The sequence below is a fragment of the Lissotriton helveticus genome, chromosome 9 (assembly GCF_964261635.1).
Source record: "Lissotriton helveticus chromosome 9, aLisHel1.1, whole genome shotgun sequence".
Lineage (NCBI taxonomy): Eukaryota > Metazoa > Chordata > Amphibia > Caudata > Salamandridae > Lissotriton > Lissotriton helveticus.
This window is the reverse complement of record NC_136070.1, coordinates 329,147,014-329,171,510: the sequence shown is the minus strand read 5'-3', so window position 1 is coordinate 329,171,510 and position 24,497 is coordinate 329,147,014. Positions and strand designations below refer to the sequence as shown.

The 24,497-nt window shown below is 46.2% G+C and overlaps 1 protein-coding gene across 7 annotated transcripts in view; it reads left to right on the top strand.

The window, feature by feature from the left end:
• EML5 (EMAP like 5) overlaps positions 1-24,497 on the top strand; it is a 1,317,369-nt gene that overhangs the window by 132,243 nt on the left and 1,160,629 nt on the right. For all 7 annotated transcript variants that reach the window (XR_013600929.1, XR_013600930.1, XR_013600931.1 and 4 more), the window contains exon 2: positions 22,788-22,947. Coding sequence is in view for 4 of the 7 variants with exons in the window: in XM_078660021.1 (XP_078516147.1) it covers positions 22,788-22,947 (160 nt within the window). In the remaining 3 variants the exon portion in view is untranslated. The remainder of the gene's footprint in view (positions 1-22,787; positions 22,948-24,497) is intronic.

The window sequence follows — 24,497 nt, the reverse complement described above, 5'->3', positions numbered from 1 at the left end:
GCTTGATTCTAAGAGCCTGTGAGCCACACAAAGGGTCCAGGACCCGGTGGCCACCACTTGGCGATGAGGAACTCACTGCAGCTGTGTCCAGGAATTGGTTGGGGAGCTTTTTATGTCCCTGAGGCTTTGATCAGGAGGTCAGCAGACTAATCCTTTGAGTCAATCTGGGGTCCGGGTTTCAAGAGGAAGCTGCAGGTCCAGTTCTCCTTTCCTAGGCAAGGGGTCAGCAGGTCAGCCCAGGAGGGCAGCAGTTCCTTAAGAACAACAGTCCAGCAGAGTGGCAGTCCTTGTTTCAGCATAGCAGCCCTTCTTCCTAAGCAAAGTATCCACTTGTCTAGAAGTGTACTGAAGAGTTGGTGTCTGAGGTCCTTCTTGTATGCCTTTGAATTGGGGAGAAGTTTCTAGAGGCATCCCTTTGAAGTGCACAGATGCCCTGGCTTCCTGGCCCTGGCTACAGTCTAACTAAAGGAGATATGCAGCACTTTGAGTGGAGACAGGACACAGCCTATTCAGGTGCAAGTGGGGCTGTGCCCAGTCCCTCTCTCCCATACTGCCAGTGATGTCTGTGGCTGTTTAGGAGAAATACACAAACCACAACTGTCACCCACACCCAGTCATGAGACCCAGAGATGCTACGGGTACCAAATGGCTAAGGCAAGACAATGCCAACTTTTTAAATGTGGTTTTAGAATTGCAATTTAAAATCTGATTTTGCCATAAGTTAGGATTTGAAGTTATGATACCAGAGACACCTGACATGAACTAGTTATCTCTTCCCATTTGGAAATGGCACTTCTAAAATGTAATAAGCCAACTCCAATGTTATTCTATAGGAGAGATTGGCTTTGCAGTGGTGAAAAAAATTAACTTTTTCACTACCAGGAGATGTAAAACTTAAAAGTACATGTCCAACTTTTTCAATACATTTTACCCTGCCCTCTGGGCTGTCCAAGACGTACCATAGAGGTGACTTATATGTATTAAAAAGAAAGGTTTGGGCTTGGCATAAAATTTATTTTGCCAGGTCAAAATGGAAGTTTAAAACTGCACCAAATGGGACGTGGCCAAGATGACGCCAGTGTAGCTGCTTTATGCTGGATCTCAGCTGCATACCTGCTGGAACATCACAGATGCGCGGCCACCCAGGCAGCGAGCAAGCTCCTATATACCTGAGGTAGTTCCTGGCTACAGCGGAGTACCGGCTGGTGTGAAGTGGGGCCACTGCAACGGCCTACGGGATGTTTCCTGAACCGCAGAAATGAGTGGCAATCCATGATGTGGCGGCCACCCCAGATCCGGCACGCAGCGGCCCCGCGCTTTGCTGCATCCCATTTCGCGGACACTCAAGATGCCAGAGGAAGGCGCCTGCAGTCCCGGTGAGGCCGTAAATACATGAGTGTCTGCTTAACATTTGGGGTGTGAGGTGAGCACAACATGAGAACCGGAGCCTGGCCCTGTGGGACAGTTTGAACATTCGACCAGCGTGGGCCTGGCGTTTAAGCCCAGAACCCCCCTCCCCCCCAAGCTTGCTCGGCCAACCTGAGTTCACGCCACACGGAGGGAGGCTTGGCGGATTGACCATGCCTCACGGGGGTGAGTGAGGAGTTGTTTTTCCCAAGCTGGCCATGTAGCCCCTAGCCGGGCCTGCTGAGGGCCAGGAAAATAAAATGACGACTACCTGATGATTCTGCCCAAGGAGGCCCAGACAGAGCTCATCACCACACCCCAGCCTCTTGCAAGACACCAGGGGCCAGCAGCAGCAACACCGGTATGTTCGGGGACACTGTGAGGATACAAAACAGCAGCAGGCCTGAGGAACAGATTAGGAACAGCACAGAAGTTGATGCTGGACCCCACAGGGGACGGCAGGTCTGGTAAACCAAAGCGAACCCATTGACAGTCCCTGGCACCTCACTAGGTGCCCATACGGCTGGAAATACTGCATTTTCTATTGGGACAACCGGTGGTACCGCTTGCGCTGCTTGGGGATGGATACGGAGGAGCCTCACACTGAGCTCTGTAGCGAGCCTCTACCTGTGACCTGTGGTGCTAATCCTCACAGACTGCAATTGGGGAAATTGATTGGTCCGCGATGAGGCCTACCAGTAGACTTGCCTACATGGGGAGTGGACCTCCCTTGTGTTGGACCCCTGAATTGAGCCGGGCCTGGACTGTGGAGCCTCCCAGAACCATACGAGGAGCACCATAGCGGCGGCTTGGATGCCCAGCCGCATCACACACCTGACTGGATCCGGAGGCACAGGGCCTTCCAACCTCATTCGAGCCATACACATACCAGTGGTCAGAAGTCCCTCTCACAGGGCTCACCCGCTTAGCACAATGACCACATGCCACAATAAATAAGAACATGACCCTAAAGGAAATGCTGAGCAAACCCCCCCCAAAAAAAGGTGAGAAGCAACTGGGCACTTCTCCTACTCTTTCATCTGGGGCAGCAGCACCTGCAGCTGACATACCTGAGGTGGGGGAACCTGTGACTTGTGCATTCCTGGAGGCCTTATTTGGGTCCCACGAGAAGACATTGTGACCCTCAAGCAGGGCATGGCCGCGGATATTAAAGGCATTAATTCAGAATTGGGTGAAATTAGGCAAAGAGTGGCCAACCTGGAGTGAAATGGAGATGCGCTAGAAGAAGAGCTTAATGACCACCGACTGGAAATGCTGGAGTTAAGAGAGAAAATGAGGAACTACAATACCGCTTGGAAGATCTTGAAAACAGGTCGCGGTGCTCGAATCTTCGCAACAAAGGGGTTTCATTGCAAGCAGGTTCTGGGAAACTATAGGATTACGTAGTTCGCTTGTTTCACCATGTGGCTCCAGAATTGGTGGATAAAGACATTGTGCAAGGAACGTATCCACTGAGCGGGTCATCCTGCTAAGACCCTAGGTACACAGGAAGACTTCCTAACTTGCGTACACTCTTTTAGACAGAAAGAAATAATCATGGCAGCAATGCGTGACCAAACTAACATCACTTTTGAAGTCACAAAGGTGTTGCCTTTTCAGGACCTATCCCCTATAACACTGCAACGACTAATATTATTCCGCTCGGCTACAATGCTCCGGGGGGAGGGGATCCGATACAAATGGAGGCACCGCTTCCATCTCATTTTTGTCTGGAATCAGGCGACCCACACCAGCCACACTATATAAGAGGCACATTCCGTTTTGGACTTTTAGAGCCCCCAGGATAATGGTCCTTCTCAATCCAGGTCACATAGCTCCCCTCGCTCCTCTTCTAAACTGCAGCTGCCACCTAGGTCAATAAGGAACATTGCCAAACCCACTGAATCCGAAAGCCGCAAGGAACGTACAGCTCTGCTGTGCCAATTGCAAGAAAGAGGCACCACGTCAGATCCAGCTAATGACTAGCATGCACCTCAACAAATGAATTCATGCACACTCCAACCCTGACCCAAAGTGGGACCCCAACCCTGGCTGCCCCACTAAAACCCAGCTACCATATACAGGCTGTGTGACCGAGCTCCAACTTCCTTCCTAATGTACCGCAGAGATGTATGACCAATGTGTTTATGCATTGTTTTCACTCACCCTTGAGTCAGAAATTCAGGCTTCGCTACCTTCACTGCAACAGATGATGCCCGGCAGGCGATCCCATACCGAAAGCAGCCCACTGTCCTGATACACGACTCAATCAACCTAGCTTGCTATGGTGCATAATAACATGATTTAGGTACTTAGTCTGAATGTTCGAGGCCTTAATACACCTGTGAAATGTCTCTTCATGCTCAAGGAATTCCAATGTGATCGTTCTTTTCTCCAGGAGACCCACCTCCTCAAGAACAATTGGCAGAGCCTGTGTTCTAGGTGGTTCGATCTCCAACACTTCTCGTCTGGTCCACAGAACCGAGCTGGGGTGGCGCTCCTGTTAGCCACGCATTTACCAGGCCGAGTGATCCAAAGGCAGGCAAAGATCCCAGGTAGACTGCTATCACTCCACATTTCCATAAACACGTATACCTTCACCATAGCTATAATTTATGCACCCAGTGATCATCAAGAATCCTTCCCGTTTGAGGATATGGGCCAGGTGATGACCACCTCTGATACTGACACTCTACTGAGGGGAGACTTTAATCTGGTACCTGATGCCCATATGGCTGTGGGACATGGGATTGGCGGGCATATGGTGCTCGCGCCACCCAACAGTAAAAGATTACGCATTCTACTTGGCAGCCCACCAAACCTAAACCAGAGTGGATCTCTACTTTACCTCACTGAGGCTGACTACTGCAGTCATATGGGTGCCGCTGTTCTTTCTGACCCCTCACCGCTGTCCATGACATTATACATCCCCCACTTATCGCCCCAGTCTGGTTCATGGCAATTTAACTACAAGCTTTTGACACATGATTCCATTCTAGCTGAAATTGCTGGCACAAAATAAATCGCATTCCTCAACACTAACGACACCTCCTAACATTCATGTTGCCTTTCTATAGGACTCCTTGAATACAGTTGTTAGGGGCACTTTTATAGCCATCTCCACCAGAATCAACAGAGATCGAGAGGATAAGTGGTTTATTTTAGAGGGGTGGGTGAGGGAACTAGAGGAAGCCTATTAACACTCTGGCTCTCATAAGGTGCATCGTCACCTTTCACTGGCTCGCAAAGAACTAAGGGCCCGATGTAGGTAATTTTTTTTACCGGTTCATAAATACCGACTCATACCGAATCAGTATTTATGAACCGGAAACCCAAATGTAGGTAAAAATACCGAATCGGTATCAATCGGTATTCAAAGTCGGAAAATACTGATTCGGTATCTATCGAATCGGTAAAAAATCCGACTCGGTAACACCCATACAACCCTATGGCCTTCCAGTCCCATAGGAATGAATGGGAGACACCGAATCGGATTTTACCGAATCGGTAAATACCGAATCGGTAAATACCGAATCGGTAAAATCCGATCTCGAAATTTCGAATACATGTCATGTGAGCCTGTGCACCAATCAGGGACTCCCACCACACCCCACATGCTAGCATCTGAGAGATCAGCCAATCAGGTGCAAGTACCACACCCCAGTACCTGGAGGTGGCCACACCCATGCAGGTGCAGAGCAACAGAACTGCAGAGAGAGCTGGAAGGGAGACAGAGGAGCAGGCAGCAGTGAGACCAAGAGAAACAGCATGGAGTCCCAGGAGGCACCAAAGGATGGAGGTGACAGGAAGAGAAAGATGAAATTTAGCCCCACAGAGCTCCAGGTGCTGGTGGAGGAGGTTGTGCAGCACTACAGCCAGCTGTTTGGGAAACAGTCTCTGCATGTTGCAGAGTCTGTAAAGCGGACCACCTGGCTGGCAATACAGAGCAAGGTCAATGCTCTAGGAGTGACCCACAGAGACATTGATGACATGAAGAAGAGGTGGTATGATCTGAGGATCACCACCAAGAAAAAACTAGCCACCCAGAGGAAGGAATCAGCAGCAACCGGTGGGGAGAAGAGCCGTGCCCCAAGCCTCACCGACCTGGAGCAGCTCGTGGAATCAACCATGGAGCATGAAAGCATACATGGGATCGGGGATGCTGATAGCTCAGCCAGAGCTGCAAGTAAGAAAGGTAAGATGCATGGACATGTACCTCACCCATTCCCAGGCCCCTTCCCCAATGTGGGTGAATCACTCACAATCCAGCACACATGACTGTAGTCCCCAGCAATGCATCATGGTAGTTGTAGTCATAGGTACATACATCAAAGCTGCCAACACCGAACCCTGCATGCCATGCCACACTCCCCATGCACAAACAGTCTAGGCAAATGCTAATGTGTGTTAGGAATCTGTCTTGGGAAAACAGGCAGCTGATCATTGTCCATGTCTGTTCACAGGAGAGTCATCGCGCAGAGCAGCGCTGGGAGGGGAGTGTAGTGCCACAACATCGTCTGCGCGGGAGAAGGCAAAAGACACTGCTGGACCTACCACTGTCCCTGAGGAAACATCCACACCCCAGGCACCCACAGCAATGGAGGACGACATCACTGCTCAGCCACTCTCGCCCCTGCTGTTTGACACACAGCCAGCACCAGCAGGAGCAACAACACCCAGCTCAGGGTCCCCTGTGCGCGTGAGGCCAAGGAGGCAGGATATCCCACCTTTACGGATACTGGAGAGCTCCGATGAGGAGTGGTAGTGGCTCCCAGACCTACTACACCAACAATGTCTGGCCACGCTGGACAACTTGGCTTACAGGGATCTGGCCGTGCAGGTGACCGTGTCCGTAGGGCACGAGAGCAGGATGAGGGGCAGGATGTGCAGGGTGTCTTCGCTGGGCTTGAAGCCACAATGGTGAAAGTCCAGCGTATGCAGGCCAGAGGCATCATGGCTGTGCACCGGCAGGTGCGCATCCTGAATACCAGGATGTCGGACATCGATCGGGGGATAGGTGCCATGGCAAGAGGAATGGAGGCCATGGGCAAAGGGATGGAGGCAATGGGCAAAGGGATGGAGTCCATGGCAGAGGGGGTGAGGGGCATGGAGGAGCGCATGGGCACCCTCTGTGACAGGCTGCAAAGTGACCAAGAAGAGAGGCGCAGGTATAGGCGCGAGGTCAGGCTGTTCAATCAGTCGATCAACCGCTTGGCAACCTCCACCACCCTGCAGTGTCGCCGCTCTGTAAATCTGCAGACTGACATTGTTCACTGCTGCAGTGACTTGTCCTGGGGGATGGGGAGGGTGACCTCAGCAATGGAGGCAATGCTGACCCAGCTGACAGCCACAGGTGGCAACATGGTTGTTGGGGACACTGAAGAGACAACGAGCAGGAGTGGGTCCAGCACGCCTGTTCAGGACATACGTAGGAGCAGCAGACTCCATGCCGAAGACACCGGCACCACTTCACATGTAGACCCCCAGCCCCGTGCCTCGCAAAACACCATGCGTAAGCGCAACCATTGAAATAATTATTGCGCACAGGACAGGTCAAAGTGAGGAAACTTTGGCAATACATTGTGCAAGGTGCATTTAATTTGATTATTGTTTTTTTGGAAGGTGCAGTTGTGTACATTAAAGTGAGTGTTCCAATCACTGGACATGGCTGTGTGTCATCGCTCAATTAGAAGTATCTGTTGGTAATTTCAGCACGTCGCAGTCGACCGTCTGTTGCTGGTGCTGCTCCTGCTGCATTGTGATCTGCTTGTACTGTCCCATCATCAATGTCCTCATGATATGTGAGTTCTATCTCTGTAATAACAAAAAACGAGTGATTCGAGCACAGCTAAAGTTATTCAAAAATATCCACACGCTTCCTGTGCTCCGGGTTCACCCTCCACTCAAGGGTGTGATGAGTACTTAAAGGAATTTACAAGTTCTATAATCAACTCGTATACCTGGGCACCAGTGTGTGTTGCATCCGCAACCGTTTTTCAATAAAGTTTTTGAACAAATATATTTGTGTTGAGTCGTTTCTTTATTATTTGTTCATAAGTTATCCAGATATCTTAATGTTACTTCACATGTAATATCTTCATGAATAATTTTCTGCAGTTTGTGCACATTTTAATCGCCAAATACATGGCCTTCAATGGCCTCCCAATGCATTTCGGCGCAGCCCCGCGCCTTTGTCAAGGGATCTGTAAGTTTTAAATAATAATCATTACCAACAGTCTATCGCAGTTCACAAAACTATTTGCACTAACCTAGTGCCATACAATTAATTCAACATGTCCTAATGCATGGTTATTTAAAACAAAAAAGTTGTAACCTGTTACATACATTGCTATTGGATCTCATTTTTGAATACCATACACTCGTTAAAGCTCTTAGCACATATCTAAACGGTGTCTACCATTCTACACAATGCCTCAACTAAATAAGGAGCATTTATAAATAACAAATTTAGTTACATGATACCGGGTTGCGTAATGGCGCTTTGGCGCTGCATTCGCTGTTACACTGCTAGGCTTTACACATTTAAATGGCCACATCCCTAAACTTCGACAACACGTTTATACACATGAATGAGTCGAAAACCTCGCTCTCAAGCATGGATATAATGCGCGCTTGTTAACACGCTAATCTTAATGGTACAGCAGTATGTGCTACCCAGTTTGCTGAAGCGTTCCCGCTTACCTGATTCAAGCTAACGGCCGTTCCCAACCGCGTGTGAGACTCAGCTTGTTACTGCGGTGAATGACCTATTAAGCTTTGGCAGCTTTCATCCCCCATCACTTAAAAAACATTTACCCCTTTCACAACTTATGAGGGTGAAAAGAGTTGTCTCGGACCAACAGAAGGCAGATATTCAAATTACAGAAATGTGTTCACGTTTTGAGAAAAGAGGCTACCCCCAAACCATTCTGAAAGAGGCCACCGACAAAGTTAAGGAACTGACAAGGGAGGCTCTGCTGAGCAGTAACCCTGACTCCAAGAAGCAGCGGATGACATGCGTCAGTAAATTTTCTACAGCAAGTACAGTTTTTAAAAACATCATTAAAAAACATTGGAATATCCTGCGCTTAGAACCAGATTTCAAGGGAGCTTTTGAACAAAATCCTTTGTTTGCGCACACACGCTCTAAAAACATTGGTCAACTGTTGAGACCTCAAGTAAAAACTGATCCATATAAGATTTGGAAAGGCACATTACCATGTTTGAATTGCAGCAATTGCGCGAATATCAAGAAGGGCAACCAGTTATCTACCCCAGAATTTAAAATTAACATCAGTCTTCGAGTAAATGGTACATGTGACTCTACGAATGTAATCTATGTTTTAACTTGTCCATGCAAATTGCATTATGTTGGCCATACAGAGCGCAAATTGAAGACTCGTTTAAATGAGCATAAGAGTAACATCCGTACAAAACAATTGAAATCAACAGTTGCTGTACATTTTATGGAAGCAGGTCATGAACTCAGTGATTTGAAAGCCTGTATCTTAGAAAATGTGGAGAAACATGATGGAATAAACAACAAAGTTCAGCTTCTCAAAAGAGAAAATCATTGGATATATCGTCTTCGGACCCTTAAACCGTTGGGGCTTAATGAAAGGGTGGAGTTTCAATGTTACCTGTAAAATGTTTATTTGAATTCTGCATATACTCTACGCATGGGTGCTCTGATGTTTATGGTGTAATATGTTACTTATATGCATTGCGCGAGAGTCTTTTGGTATTATCTAACTCGTAGTAGAATGAGGCTATAGCCTACAAAGTCCAACATGCTTAGCGCTAAATGAGGAGATGTTACTCCTCCCCTTATTTCATTTAACTACCCTCGCCATTCACCGCAGTAACAAGCTGAGTCTCACACGCGGTTGGGAACGGCCGTTAGCTTGAATCAGGTAAGCGGGAACGCTTCAGCAAACTGGGTAGCACATACTGCTGTACCATTAAGATTAGCGTGTTAACAAGCGCGCATTATATCCATGCTTGAGAGCGAGGTTTTCGACTCATTCATGTGTATAAACGTGTTGTCGAAGTTTAGGGATGTGGCCATTTAAATGTGTAAAGCCTAGCAGTGTAACAGCGAATGCAGCGCCAAAGCGCCATTACGCAACCCGGTATCATGTAACTAAATTTGTTATTTATAAATGCTCCTTATTTAGTTGAGGCATTGTGTAGAATGGTAGACACCGTTTAGATATGTGCTAAGAGCTTTAACGAGTGTATGGTATTCAAAAATGAGATCCAATAGCAATGTATGTAACAGGTTACAACTTTTTTGTTTTAAATAACCATGCATTAGGACATGTTGAATTAATTGTATGGCACTAGGTTAGTGCAAATAGTTTTGTGAACTGCGATAGACTGTTGGTAATGATTATTATTTAAAACTTACAGATCCCTTGACAAAGGCGCGGGGCTGCGCCGAAATGCATTGGGAGGCCATTGAAGGCCATGTATTTGGCGATTAAAATGTGCACAAACTGCAGAAAATTATTCATGAAGATATTACATGTGAAGTAACATTAAGATATCTGGATAACTTATGAACAAATAATAAAGAAACGACTCAACACAAATATATTTGTTCAAAAACTTTATTGAAAAACGGTTGCAGATGCAACACACACTGGTGCCCAGGTATACGAGTTGATTATAGAACTTGTAAATTCCTTTAAGTTCTATCTCTGTGCCATCCTTGGTGGCAAGATTGTGCAGCATGGCGCAGGTCGCAATAATCTTGCAACAGATAATTGGCGTGTATTGCCGTGCACCTCCACTCTTATGGAGGCACCTAAATCTACTTTTCAGGAGCCCAAATGTACGTTCCACCACGCTACGTGTTGTTCTGTGTGCCAGGTTATAACACCTTTCACTCCTGGTGGATGGGTTCAGGTAGGGGGTGAGCACAAATGAACGCAGGGCATATGCACTGTCACCTGGGTGGGAAAGGATAATAAGATTATTCACATGCTCAGGAGTGCTCCTTCTGCATGAACTGTCAGGGTGTCTCACACATACTTACCCAGCAGGTATCCATCACCAAAATCACCAGCAACAAGGCGTCTGTATATCCCACTGTTGGTGAAGATGTAGGAGTCGTGGGTACTCCCAGGATATTTGGCTACGATGTCCGTTATCATGTTGCTAGCGTTGCAGATCACCTGCACATTGATTGAATGTGTGGATTTCCGGTTTCTGTAAATGTGCTCAGTTGCTGCAGGTGGGCATAATGGGATGTGCGTTCCATCGATGCAGCCTATTATGTGCGGGAACTGTGCAAGTTGATAGAATTCGGTTTTTGTCCTTGCTAGTTCTGCAGGTGTCTCAGGGAACTCAATGTAGTGCTCCATCCTCTGCATCATGGCGTTTAGGAACTTTCGGAAGAAACGTGACAGGCAGCTCTGGGACACTCCACCTACAGTGGCTATCACGTGCTGGTAGCTCCCAGAGGCAAGGAGGTGTAGGCAGCACAGCACCTGTACATGGGGTTGGATGGCGTGTGCTCTTGGGGTTGGGTATTCCAGATATGGGTGGAGGTCCCTGATCAAGTCCAGGATTGTTCTGGGGTGGAGTCGGTACCTTTGCAGGATCTCAGCTTCAGTGAGTTGGAAGAGGGTGATCCTCTGCCTATATACCTGCTCCTCCCTTAGCCAGACCCTCTCTCCTGCTGCCTGTATCCGTAGCCGCCTTGCAATAACGTAGAACGCCGCCATTGTGGGTGTACTGTTGCATTTTGGGAGCTTCTTATATATCCTGTTCCTGGTTTCCACCTGCTCCCAATCCATGGTAATTACCGACTCTTAAATATCACGAATTTCACGAAATTCGGTATTTCCTGACTTTGCTACATCTCAAATGGCCTTTTTTACCACTTCTTATTTACCGACTCAGTAAATATGAATTCGGTATTTACCGATTCGGTAACTTACCATTTCTTATTTACCGATTCGGAGAATATGTATTCGGTAAATTCCGATTCGTGTAATACCGATTCGGTGTTTTACCTTCTGGTATTTACCGAATCGGTACGTTTTTGGTGACATACATCTCGTTGCACTGATACCGGTCGGTAATGGCCGATTTTAGAACAATTGATAGACAGAATACAGAACAATGCCATACATTCACCCCAGTACAGAGATCTGGGCCTAAATCCATCGTTTTTTGCTCACCATGCCATTCCAGTTTAGACCCAGCCATATCATATGCAAATCAGTCTTGACCCTGCGCCCAATGGGAACAGTCCAGCCCGAACTGCCATGCCAAGCCCTCCCTTGACTGGAATGTATGATTCATTCAGCATTCCGTCCATCATTTCTTTGCATAGCACTTTTTGCCCTAAGTGGGATGGGTATGCCCAGATGTGGGTCCCTTGCTCACTGTGCCACTGGATTCAAGCTAGCCTGGTGGGAAGGGTAATACCCAGAAACCCGTCCCCAGGATGCTCGTTTCCGGTCCATCTCTGCTTAGGATGGTACAGTGGCCAAATTTCAGAACCATCAGGAGCTGAAAATGCGTGATGTCACTTCAGCAACCCCAGTCATTTTGGTGAAATGATGTTCATGATTAACTTCCTTCATAGCGGATATATCGTTTCGACATCTTATTTTCTCGCATTTTGCCTCCTCTGCTCTTAGAATATGTTCTGGTCTTAAAAGCGCGGCAGCCATTCTAGAGGTTTGCTTTCGAGCAGAGCTGCATCTTCCAAACCCCGGATGCAGCATGTGCCCTCTGTTGTCTCCGGCTCACAGCTATGCGCAAGGACAAACTGCATTATCTTAGCTGGAATCAGAGAAGTTCGATTCCAATCCAACGTCAACACGTCTCAAATAGTGTTGAATGACAGACTATGCATTACAACGGAATACATAGTACAGGGTCACAAGTTAGCTTGTTCCTTTTGTTTCTGGCCAATGGGGTGAATTGTTCTTGGATGTCAAACTTGTTCTGGAAAAGTTCAACAGCAATGGAGTGGAATAAAACGATCCACTGAAGTGATGATGTTAATTTTGTGCACAAAGGTAAAGCCACAAAGGCATACAGCCCAGAATACCATGACAAAGCATTTCCTTTTCCATAATTCATGCATGTAGAGCTGGCGCTCTTGAAAAGGGCTGGTTTAAGAGCCCTGGAAATAGAAGACCTCTGATTAACCTCAGATTAGATGCAGGTAACGTAATGACATTTCAAGATAGCACACACTACTCTGAACTGTGTTTCAACCTTTCATCGCATATCAGATGTCCATTTCATTCAACCTTTTGTGTTTGTCTTTCAAAGAGAACAAAGTAGGCCCATCAATATTGACCCCATCTAGACAATCTTCACAAAACAATGGAAAGTCACAGAATTTCTTTGTCAGCGGATTTTTTTCTTCACGTTTGGGGTAGGTGTATAATGGCACTGTGAGTTTATTTTAGTATTTGACGCGAAAACCTGGTGCAAAAATACTCCTTTGCAAAGAAAATGCTTCCAGCATTTATTCAGAAGTGCTCAGGTGCCTCTGAAAATGGTCCCTTATCAGAGTAGTCTAATGTGGAAGGTACAGGCTGACCTGCAAGTGCTCACAAAGTGCTACAAAATGTAGTTTTCTGCAGGTCAGCAGTTTTACATCGGGAATGTTTACTGGGACTTGAATCACATGAGGACCAGGCACGATGAATATTTTTGACTTTGTTCTCTGGAAATGTACTTAGAGGCTCTGAAGCTTTGAGTGGGGTAAAGCACTTGGTCATGATTCTAAGAAGGTTCTATGACTTGAATGACAAGCCACCTTCTGGTTCGGAAGTGGAGGTTCTTATTTGAATTTTCAACGAGGTGTAAAGAGTCTTCCTTTTACCTGACCTTGAAACCTTCATGAAGGGGCTCCAGTGGCCCTATTAATTGGTCACTGCCAATCAGGTGCATTTTATTGACCAGCTGCAAGGAGAAAGGTCTTTCAGTGTGGTAAAATATGCGCCACTGACTGTGAGTCTGTGATCTCAGTGGTATAACGGTGTTGTTTCTGTGTCAGAGTGAGGTTATACTGCCTCTTCAAATCACAACCTTCCCGACCACCGCTGGGTGCTCTGCAGTACTATCAGCAGTTAGCTGTCCCCTTAATCTGAAGCCTACACGCAACATGGAGTCTTGAATGTGTATGGGTGAAAGGAAAGATTGCACAGGAAATGAAGCATTTCTGCATGAGCCAATACGTGCCTTCTTAATATCTAAATGTGCCTCCTAGCTGGTTATATTCCCCATAGGTGTGTATTTTTATGGAGGCATGTGTGGGTAGGTATGTGTTTTATAGCTTTAGGCCTGTGTGTTTATGTGCTTCTTGGTACATATGTATAATGGTGCAGGGTTTGGGAAGTAAACTCATAAACTGTGTCGGAACCTATGTTTCCAACCGACTCAGAAACATTTCAGACCGACCGATTACGATGGAATGTTAACAGTTCGGTCAGTCCGAATCAGTTCCGACCGGCATTCGGAGAATTCGAGTCGGTCAGAACTGAATGGTACAGCGGTACGGACCGTGTTTTCAACCCATGTCCTTCCGACACAGAACGGCTATCTGAAACTGACTTTGGGGGCCTGTAGCAGGCCCCATTCACCTTGAGGCCTCCGTTGGGGCCCGTGGGGGTATCCAGGGACCCCCCTTTTAAACCAAGCACAGTGTGTCAGGCACCCTGGGGTGCCCGCCACAGGGTGCAAGGTTTTCCGCAACCACCCATTTTTTCAATGGGAGCCTGTGTTGTCGGTCAGAACACAGGCTCCCATTGAAGTCAATGGGAGGCTTTCCAAACTGTTAGGAACCATCGTAATCGGTCAGTCGGACTCGGCGAACACAAGTCGGTCTGAACCGATTCCCTCATTGAGTCAGTCGGATTGCTTTCTGACCGACATCGTAATGAGGGCCTTAATGTGGGAATTAGTTGACAACATCATCATTACCTGAGAAGCCGGACCACCTGCCCAGCAACCCAAGCAAAGAACCTCAAAATAGTGGTCGACACCCAGCTTGCTATGATCAGTCAAGTGATCGCAGTCACAGCCTCCTGCTTTTACACCCTTAAAATGCTCAGAAAAATCTTCCAAGGGTTTGCAGTCAACACATGCAGAACAGTTACCCAAGCCTACGTCACCAGCAAGTTGGACACATTCTATGTGGGAATTAACACCCAACTGACCAGAAGACCCCCCCAGCCCATACAAAATGCCAGACTCGCACTAAGGTATTTCCCCTGCACTTACATCACCCAGCGCCTCAAAGAGCTCCTCAGAGCTGGTGGGCCTTCCTTCTTCTAACTCACTCCCAAAGCCTGGGACGACCTCCTCCACTACATTAGCGCTGCCTCCTCTGTCCTTGAGTTCCGCAAGAACCTAAAGACCTGGATTTTCAGCTAGACACAGCCCAGACACTGCCAGCGCAGCAGCCTCTGTTTCACAGCATCAGGAAACACTCCCAGGTGAGTTGTGCGTTCTACAATTACCCATAACGTAACATAGCCTGCATCATGATTTCTGGGACCCCTCACCATGATTTCTGGGACCCCTCACAATATAAAATCAGAGACCTCATATGAGGTACCAATTAAGTACCTATAAATTTGAAGTCTGGCAGCTTAACATTACTTTAACATGGTTTCTGATGATTAACAGTAAATACTTCGCTGTTCAAGTGTTCCCACATTTACTGTTATTGCCCGAATAACCTTCCAAAAATCAAACTTTTTAAAACAATACTCAAAAACAACATTCTTAAGTTCACAATATTTAAAACAAAACACTAGGCAGAAGCAAAAAAATAAAACTATACAAACTGAAATCAGCCATCGCAAAAAGACAGAAAATATACCACACCTTTTGATAAACATTGATTGATGTATGACATGTTAAAGGCTCCTTCGGATGTTTCACCCCCCACACACACACAGAAACCGCACCACAGAGAAGTGAGCGACTACGAAATGAGCCATAACCTGCATTATCAGAGAACTACAACCAAAACAAGGCAGCGGACCGAGAGTATAAGCACCATTGTATGCCTTTGTTTTTTCCTAGTGAAACTTGATCAGTGAAAATTGTGGATGTGAGGGGCAGTGTGCCCCAGAATCTGGATTGACATCGCATTTGAAATGAGGGCATAGCCAGGGCATCTCTGGATCGGGAAGGGGGGGCTTGTTTTTTGTCTAAAAATTTTGAAAATCGAGGTTGTATTGCTATCCTAACCTGTACAGGCTTGTTTGTTTGTCTCTCAGAAAGGACACGGCAGTTCGTTCTCCTGTCCTTGGTTCCAATAAATGTATGCCCAGCTGTGTTTCTGTAGGAGCCGTTTTGCGATGAGCATTAACATATGGCAGACTGCGCTATACAAACGCCAACAACCTAATTAAATACGAGCCAAGTAGTATAAGCATGGACGTCATTTAGGGGTCACTGCTGTAACCCCTGGCATGCCCCTTGTGAACCTTGGCACAGCCTTTGCGACCCCTTGGGTCTGCAGTGGCAAAATCAGCGCCACAGGAGCAGGTCGTTGTTATGGAGGTCGGTGGGGGCTTCACTCTCCTTGCTTTTTGTCAATTGTTCATCTTACTGATAGTGAATAATATTACATTGTTTGCTATTAGTTTAATAAAAAATGAAGTACAAATAGCTGGAATCTCACTTTCCCTGGCAGCTGAGGTAAATGAAAAAAATGCCTTTAAATGTTTGTATATTGTGTGCGTGCTTGCAGTTTTTAGTGTGTTTATGTAAGAGTGTGTGAATGTGTGTGTATGTGGGCAGGGCTGGACTGGCCATAGCTGGCATGGGGCGTTTCCCCGTAGGGCGCTAGGGTGAGGGCCGTCTTTGGGCCTCTGGGGGGCCGTTTTTGTTACCGGGGGTCGGCAATATCGTCCCCCTGTAACAAAATCGTCCAAAAGAGGCCATCACAAACTGCTCGGCTGCACTCCCTCTCACGGGGGGGGGGGGGGGGGGGAGCTGAGCAGTTTGCCAGGACAGGTTTCTGTTCCCAGTCTGGCCCTGTATGTGGGAGTGTGTGCGCATGTGTGAATGCGTTTGTGTAAGCCTGTGTATGTGTGAGTGAAAGTGAAGGTCAAGGGGCATGTGAAGTCACTTCCGCTACCCCAGGCATTTTGAATTGACGTCCATAAGTGTATGCCAGCAGTTCTTAATCTTCTGACCTCTGTGGACCCCTACTGAATTACTCCTGGAAGCCAGGAACCCTGGGCAAATTCTACTGTTCACACATCAAAACAATAGACAAAAATAAAAACAAGTGCCAAAAAAACATATAAATTATGAACTATAATATTTTATTCACAAACAAAAAATAAGCTTGGTTTTATTTCTAAAAGCTAAAGCAATATAGTAAACGCTAACATACCAATTTATCATTTTCTCTTTTTGTTTACCCATACCAAGAGTGGTCCACAAAAGATGCTTACTAGCATTGCTCCCACAGATCAAGCTAAGGATGGCACTTTAATTCAGTGGTGGCTGCCTGCAAGGGAGAGTGGTTCATCGGGGAAAACAGTAAACTAGATTAACTTCATGCTGACATGCATTTTATTGCCGTTTTAAAGTTAAAATGTTTAACTTTAAAATGGTAATGCAAATGCATGTCGGCGATTTAGGGATACACACAGACATAAAATACATTTTCAAAAAATAGGAAATAAGTCACTTACCACCGCCCTTGCTCCGGTGTTCTTCTTTTCTCCAGCAAGTCCCAGCCATGTCCCCTAACCAATCCTGGCGCTGCTCTCATGCTTTGAGAGCAGTGCCAGGACTGGATGCTCTCTCAGCACTCCAAAGAGCACTGGAGGCCTCTGCTCCTTCTCAAGAAGCTGAGTTGAGAGGTTTAAAGTGCACATATCTGGCCGGCTGTTAGAAGACAGCCTGCCAAATAGGCATGCGCACTTTAAAGTGTCCAGCCCATCACTCCTCTGTGCTGCTTCCAGTCAGCAGTGGCCCCGCCCCGAGATTTGGCTTGGGACGGGGTTTACAGAGTCAATGAAAAATAAAATGATAATTCTGTTTATTACCACTTTATTTTTCACTGGTGGCATTCAAACTAGCGGGACGACGCTCCTCCTCCTGCCTTAGCAGATGAGCCCCACCTGCTTTAATTATCCTCTAATTTCAAATTCCTTCACATTTTCAGTGTATTTAAAAAAAAAATAATTTAATATTTTGTTTTTTTATGTATATGTTCACTTTATTAATCTACTAATGTTACTTACATTTCTAAACAGTCGCGGATCCCCATAGCAGGTTTTTTAGACCGTCAGGGGCTCATGGACCCCAGGTTAAGAACTGCTGGTGTAGGTGGCTGACAACACTCCGCTTTAGTTTCCTGCCTTGAGGGATGAGCTGGGGAGAAAGGCGTATTTCCCAGCGTGCTTTGCATACATTTGGTGGCCGCGTGCGCTGTTTTAGCTACCTCATTCCCTGCTTGAGGAAGAGAGAAAACAAATATGTGGTGTCTTTGTGTGTGGACAAGCAGCCTGGCAGTGTTTCAGTGCCGACCATCTGTCGGGGGCTGTAACAGCTTGCTCACCTGTTCAGCTGTGCTCACCTCCTTCCCCGATGGCCTTCACAGACCACTAAATAATTAAATACTGCGAAAAGAGGCATAGAGAGCCAGGCAATGAATGACGGAGTTCGTGACCGTTTGCTGCAAGTCCAGAGAAGACAAAAGACAACTGTGTAAGGGCGTTGGCAGCCATATTCTCGATTGCTTCATTTGTAGAAGTGGAAAGGACCCGACTGCTGCTTTGAAAATCTTGCAGGCCTCTCAGATTTTAAGGAGCCACTAAACCGTCACAGTCTCAATGTCTCCAAAAGTGACAGCATTGAAAAGAAATCAAATTTACTGCAAGTCAATTTGAATCCTATTTTGCCCATTTCTTAATATGATTTAAAATCTTAGAATGGATTGTTAACACAAAGAAATGTCAACACAAATTAAACTTCCTTTTTGTGGAGTAGAATTGCTTCTGCATATTGGGGGCACAGTCGTGTAAGGATCTGACATTATGGCACTGTGCACGTTCCTCACCCACAGTCTCTGGGGAGTATCACCTTCCTTACAGAACACACCTACCTCTTCCAGCTCTATTCAGTATCCAGCTCACGACCCGCTTCTGGTAATAGTAAGCTGGTGACAGGGGCTAACACATCCATCCCAGGTGGGACCTGGGTCATGCATATTTAAAAGCAACAATGTTCCATCGAAGCGTCCTTCATAAGTAATATTTTCAATTCTACGATATATGTTGCTTACACCCAACCATACAAATAATGTAAATAAACAAAACAAATAAAATTGTAAGCAAGAAGACAATCGTACTATACCTTCGGTTGTCGCTGAAAAGCGCTTTGACGCTTCGTCAGGGGTAGTAAGCGCTATATAAATAAAATTATAATTAGAATTTGACATACATAGTGCTCAGAATGAAGAAACAGAATTTCAATTCTGATACTGTTGGTGCTGTACAATTGTAGCAGGCCATCCCTTGTTTGGAATAGGTGTAAAACAAACCCTGGGACTGCCTCTGTTTTATATTGGATTCATTTCTATGTCGCTGGCAGTGCCAACCTCTGTCTTAGAGTTTAGCACCAAATGTAAGAAAGCATGTTATTTTGGTGCCAAAGAGCAACACAAGGAAAAGACTAGAATCTTGTAAAAGATTAGGGCCTACAGAGGTTTACTATTGGTATCCTGTAGGTTAGAGGTTCAGGCAGTGTTTCATTTACAAATGAATAGGTGCCAGTGCCCAAAACTCTGCTCAGAAGCATGCGGCCGACGTTGATAAATGCAGCGCACCGAACACCAAGGCTTGGTGGTGATGAATCCACCTCATGCCTCTTGAATCCACTACCAGACGCTCCACCCCTTCATCTTACTGGTGCAGGTTCCTGCTTTCTCATTTTGTGACGGTTCTTCCATCTTGCTCTTCCTCCTTTACCTGTGTGTTTTCCCCCTCTTGCTCTCGAAAAAAGTTATGATGTGGAAAAATGTGTGCTGGTCCCCAAAAATGAGTGCCAGTGCCCCCACCAGCTCAAACTAAGCACTGCAAAGTTGTTGGCTTGTGGTAGTGTTGGTGGCCCAATTAACTATTCCCTGCCCTCACATCACAAGTGTCACATACCAAGGTAGTTGACAATTAAGGATTTAATCAGCCACATGCAAATTAAAGCTATCTTGCTGTTTGAGAGGAAATCCACCACATTATAAAAGCATGTCTACTATTACATTAAATAATTACCCCGTCTCACGTCCATTAAAGCTGGTTGGTTCGCAAAGGTTTGTCATTCTAAATATTGGTTCATGGTTCTTAAAGGGTTGGGGGCACTGTCTTAAGTCATTGCACCTTTCGCAGTAAAGTAAGTCAGGTCTAGATATGCTCATGTAAGGACACACGTTTACCCTTTTATATAGGTTGAGGAAATATGCATTATATTTCATTTGTATTTTAGCTTCAATTGTACTAGAGTGTTAAACTCTACTTGTTCCTGCTGAATGAAAAGGGTTAGGCAGTCATTAGAAGCTACATAAAGTGAGCGACCATAGAGTCCTGTATACTTTCTATTACTGCTGCCGCCATCATGAGTCCCGACAACATTGTGAAATGAGGTTGAAGTGATGTAGACTCTTCAAGAATTCAAATAAATTGTTCATTATAGGCTATTCCTTTCTGGCCAGAATATGGAAATGCATGATATCACTTAATTTAAAACATACTTCCTGCCCTACAACCTCAGTGTAGAGGTGGGTTGGTTTCTGAGGATATTTCTAGATCCAAAGTCAGCCATGTGACTGATGCTTTTCCTTACCAGCCGGTCCGAGGCACTGGTCTATCAGAAAGACTCACAATTTTTTTTATTTTTATTTACTTTATTTATAGAGCGCACTGTCACCTAACAGGCATCCTGGCGCTAGCAAACTCAGAGTGCAGTATAAAAGTGTGCCCGAAGCAGACAGCCGACAATCCCCCTATAGGGTAATTTCCATCTATCACAAATATGCATTTAGAATTTTGTCTCTGCTTAACATGTGTGTTTATGTTTGTGCCTCTTAATGAAGCATTAAATAAAACACACTTATTTCTAGGTTTAGTCCCAGTACATGACAGATTCCAGCTATAATGGACGTTGGCAGCAGAAAAAGACTTCTTAAGCACCTATTGCTTAGATCTAATTCATTTGGCACAGTCACATTTGAGCACCATGAAGAGGAAATCATGTTATTACCAATCTAGTAAGCACTGGCGTAACGAAACTTGAGCACCCCCCATCCTGCAAAGTACGTGGAGGGCCCCCCTCTGGACTCAATCAGGAGCTCTCCAGATAGAGTATTGTGCTGAGGTGCCCCCTGGAGCTTGGGCCGCACCGGGGGGCCTGTGGGGGGGCTGCAGGGGCCTGTGTTACCCCACTGCCAGTAAGGCGTGGTTTCCCCCTGGCCACAATGGTCTAAACGCAGATACCCATCCTGACCAGTTTGAAGGCGTCCATCAGTAGGGCTGAAACAACCTGTTACTGCCATTCAGATTGATTACTTTTCGACCAATCAGAATAGGCGACATATGTTTGGGGCTTATCCCCGAAACAGAGAGAGTAGTCTCCCCCACATCTCCCTCAACCTCTTTATGGTACCGTAAGGTGCCGGGTTCCCAGGACGGATGGGGATCAATGGGCCTGCACTGTGGCCCAGGCCCAGCAGCGGACTCCACCATCCATTTTCTGTGTGTCTAGATTTATACTCTGGGAGTGATGGATACATTCTGGAATCCACCTCCATGATCCATGACACACAAAACAAGTTCTGCTGGTAGTTAATTGCAAAAAGGGGCCAGAGACAGTAAGCTACATGAAGCTTTACATTTTGTGCTCTCATTCAGAGTCTTTCCACTGATTCTTCATGCCACTTTGCATAGTGATGTAAGCATAGCACAATGATCCTCGTATATGCAAACGAAAATGAATGGATTGTCTAGGCAGAATCTGGAAGACGTGGGGCACAGGACAATGCAACAGTGTTTGTGGACTCCACTGTATGGATGCACTGTTTTTCTCAGAAATATGCACTCCAGTCATAAATTCCCACAATCTCATCACTCTGTCCCTCACATGCTCAGCTCACTCCCAGTATGGTGCTTAGTGGCCCCCAACTTTGTTCACTATTGCCAGTTCCCCCTCATGCACTCTGCTCAAATTGTGCTAAACAGCTGTCTCCCTAATCCGCATTAGTCTGAATCTCTCTCTCTCTCTCTCTCTCTCTCTCTCTCTCTCTCTCTCTCTCTCTCTCTCTCTCTCTCTCTCTCTCTCTCTCTCTGCACATTATTCATCTCTCTCTCTCTCCACATTATTCATCCTGTCCTTTCCCCCTTTCCCCCCATCATTTCACCTCCCCCAGCATGGTGCTTGACCATAACCACCGGAATCCTCTACATGTTAAATCCCTTCCATTCAAAGTTGCCGAAAAACAGATGCCAGAACTGAAATGGCATCTGGCAGCACCTTGGCAAGCTCTTAGCATGTAAATCACTTGGAAATGTGTTTCTATCAAGGTGTCCTACTCAGAGCTCACCAAAAGAGTTTTTAAAAAATGTTTTGCGAACCGTACATGCTATGATGCTTTAACCCTTTTAACTGCTGGCGTCTGGTGAATGTTTGAGCATAGGTGAAATGTTGAGCAAACTTTATTCCCAATATTTCTTCTTGGTAAATATTTCTATAGCACAACTAGGCCGGGCAAACAGACCTGAAAAGGGTCAAGCACAATGGGGTACTATTTGTAGCGTGGGCAAGTACTTTTTGGTATTTGTGCGTCTCTGCTTCCATCCTGTTTTTAACAAGTTAACCTCGTTTTAGAGGCGCTGCTGCTGCAGATTTTTTTTTTTTGCGTGAGTACTACATTAATGCCAACAATGCCCAGCTGTATGGCAGACCCCACTCTTTTGCCTGCAAGAGGAAACCCGATGCTTCTCGTGAGCAGCTGGTACACGTAGGCAGTGAAATTACATGGCAGACAATTGCAGTTATCACTGTTGTATTCAGACATATTCAGAAGGGCCCATTTTAGAAGCTCCCCTTCAGAATTACATGAGAGCTGTGGTAAAATGACGTAAAGTACCCCTTCCAGCTGGGCTTGATGTTAGCTGTAATACGGCGTGGAATGCCTTATTAAAAGTCACAAAAGCCGTTGCCTCCTGATGACTGTTCAGCATTTTAGGAAAATGGGGATGTTGATTTTGTGAATGTAGATTGCTAACTTAATTAACATGTGATGTTTGTGCTCATTATTGCACCTCTTAACAAAACTGAATGAATATTCCACTGATTACCTTCCCCTCCTTTTCTCTCTCTAGCCTCGCTTTGCATCCGGAACGAGTGTTGGTGGCAACGGGACAAGTTGGGAAGGAGCCATACATCTGTGTCTGGGACTCTTATACAGTGCAGACGATATCCGTGTTGAAGGATGTGCACACCCATGGCGTGGCTTGCCTTGCGTTCGACGTAGATGGACAGGTATGCTTATTAATTTTTTTTAATTCATTATATTAAAAGGTGAAAACCGAAGGCAAGGAGACATCCCGTGCTACACAAGTTTGAAGGTTGTACACATCATGGTTTGGCAGCCAACAAAAGGCCCGATTGCGATGTGGTTAGGAAATCTTCCCGACCGAATGGGTTTGGGAATGGTTTCCGACCCACTCGGATCGGGAGAGTCCGACCGACTGGGTACTATGCACCCGGATGCTTCCAGATACGATTGGGTCAGACTCCCATCAACTTCAATGGGAGCCTATGTTCCGACCGAATGCATATGCTCCCATTGAAGAGAGGGGTGGCTGGGGAAAATCGGGCACCCTGTGGCTGGCACCCCCTGGTGCCTGCCACACTGTGCATGGCTGGTAAGGGGGGAGTTATGGGTATCCCCACGGGCTCGATTAGGAAGGCTTCTGGGTGCAGGGGGGCCCACTACGGGCCCCCAAAGTCTGATTCCAATTGCCGATTCGAGATGGACGGCACGATCCGGAAAGGCTGTCCAAATCCAGCCTCGTACTCGGCTGTTTGGAAACGTGGCCCATAGAGACGTACGATTCTGCTTGGTACGGCTCGATCATTCCGAATGCTGTCTGGTTCGGATTGGGATATTCCTAATGCCTAACTCTCATCGTACTTGGTTGGTCTGAAACCTTTCCGATTCGGTCGGAAAGACACGTTCTCAATTCGATTCGGAAGGAGCAAAGGCCTGTAGGAGGCCTTCCTAACCGCATCGGAATTGGGCCCTTTATGTGTTCCTATGTGCAAAACCCAATACGAATTAACACATTTCAGTAATAACGGTCATATAATTCACTTTGTGTATGTGCAATCAGTTTATTCACTCCACTCTCATATTCCGCCAATCAAGTGTGCTCCTTATTTCATTTTTCTATTCCTGACCCTCTGGTGGCCTTCAAATTAAGAGTTATCTGGTGCTTATCTAGGATCAAAGCAAGATCCATATATCTTGTCGATACTCTTCATTTGGCCTAGGGCGGGTACAATCCCAGCAAACACATTAGTGAATGAAATATTCTGATGCGTAACTTTGTTAATGAAGTCGATAACCTCTACCCAAAACTCTGAGAGGGACATGCAATCCCATACCATGTAGAACAATTCTGCCCCCTTCTCCCGACATCTGGGTCATGCATCTTAGGCAGTGTGGTGGATGTTATTAATCCTACCTGGCATAAGATATGTTCTATGGAGGAAGTAAAAGTTGATTAATTTGAATTCAGCATTACTATATATCTTTGGCACCTGCTCTAAATTTGTAGCCAGTCCGTGTCAGAAATCAGCCTTTCAATGTCCACTGCCCATTTATATTGTTGCACTGTTGGGTGGGAAGGGGGAGTAGGTTATCAGTTTGGGGTGTCCTATATAACCTGTTATTGCCTTATGAGTGTCTGTGGTGGTGCAGATAACATGACAACCCTCCTGTCTGGGTAGTTCATTCTGTCCGGGTCCCCAGTATTTGACTGTTGCTACGATCGCTCTGTATAGTAAGAATTGACCAGCTGGTAGGT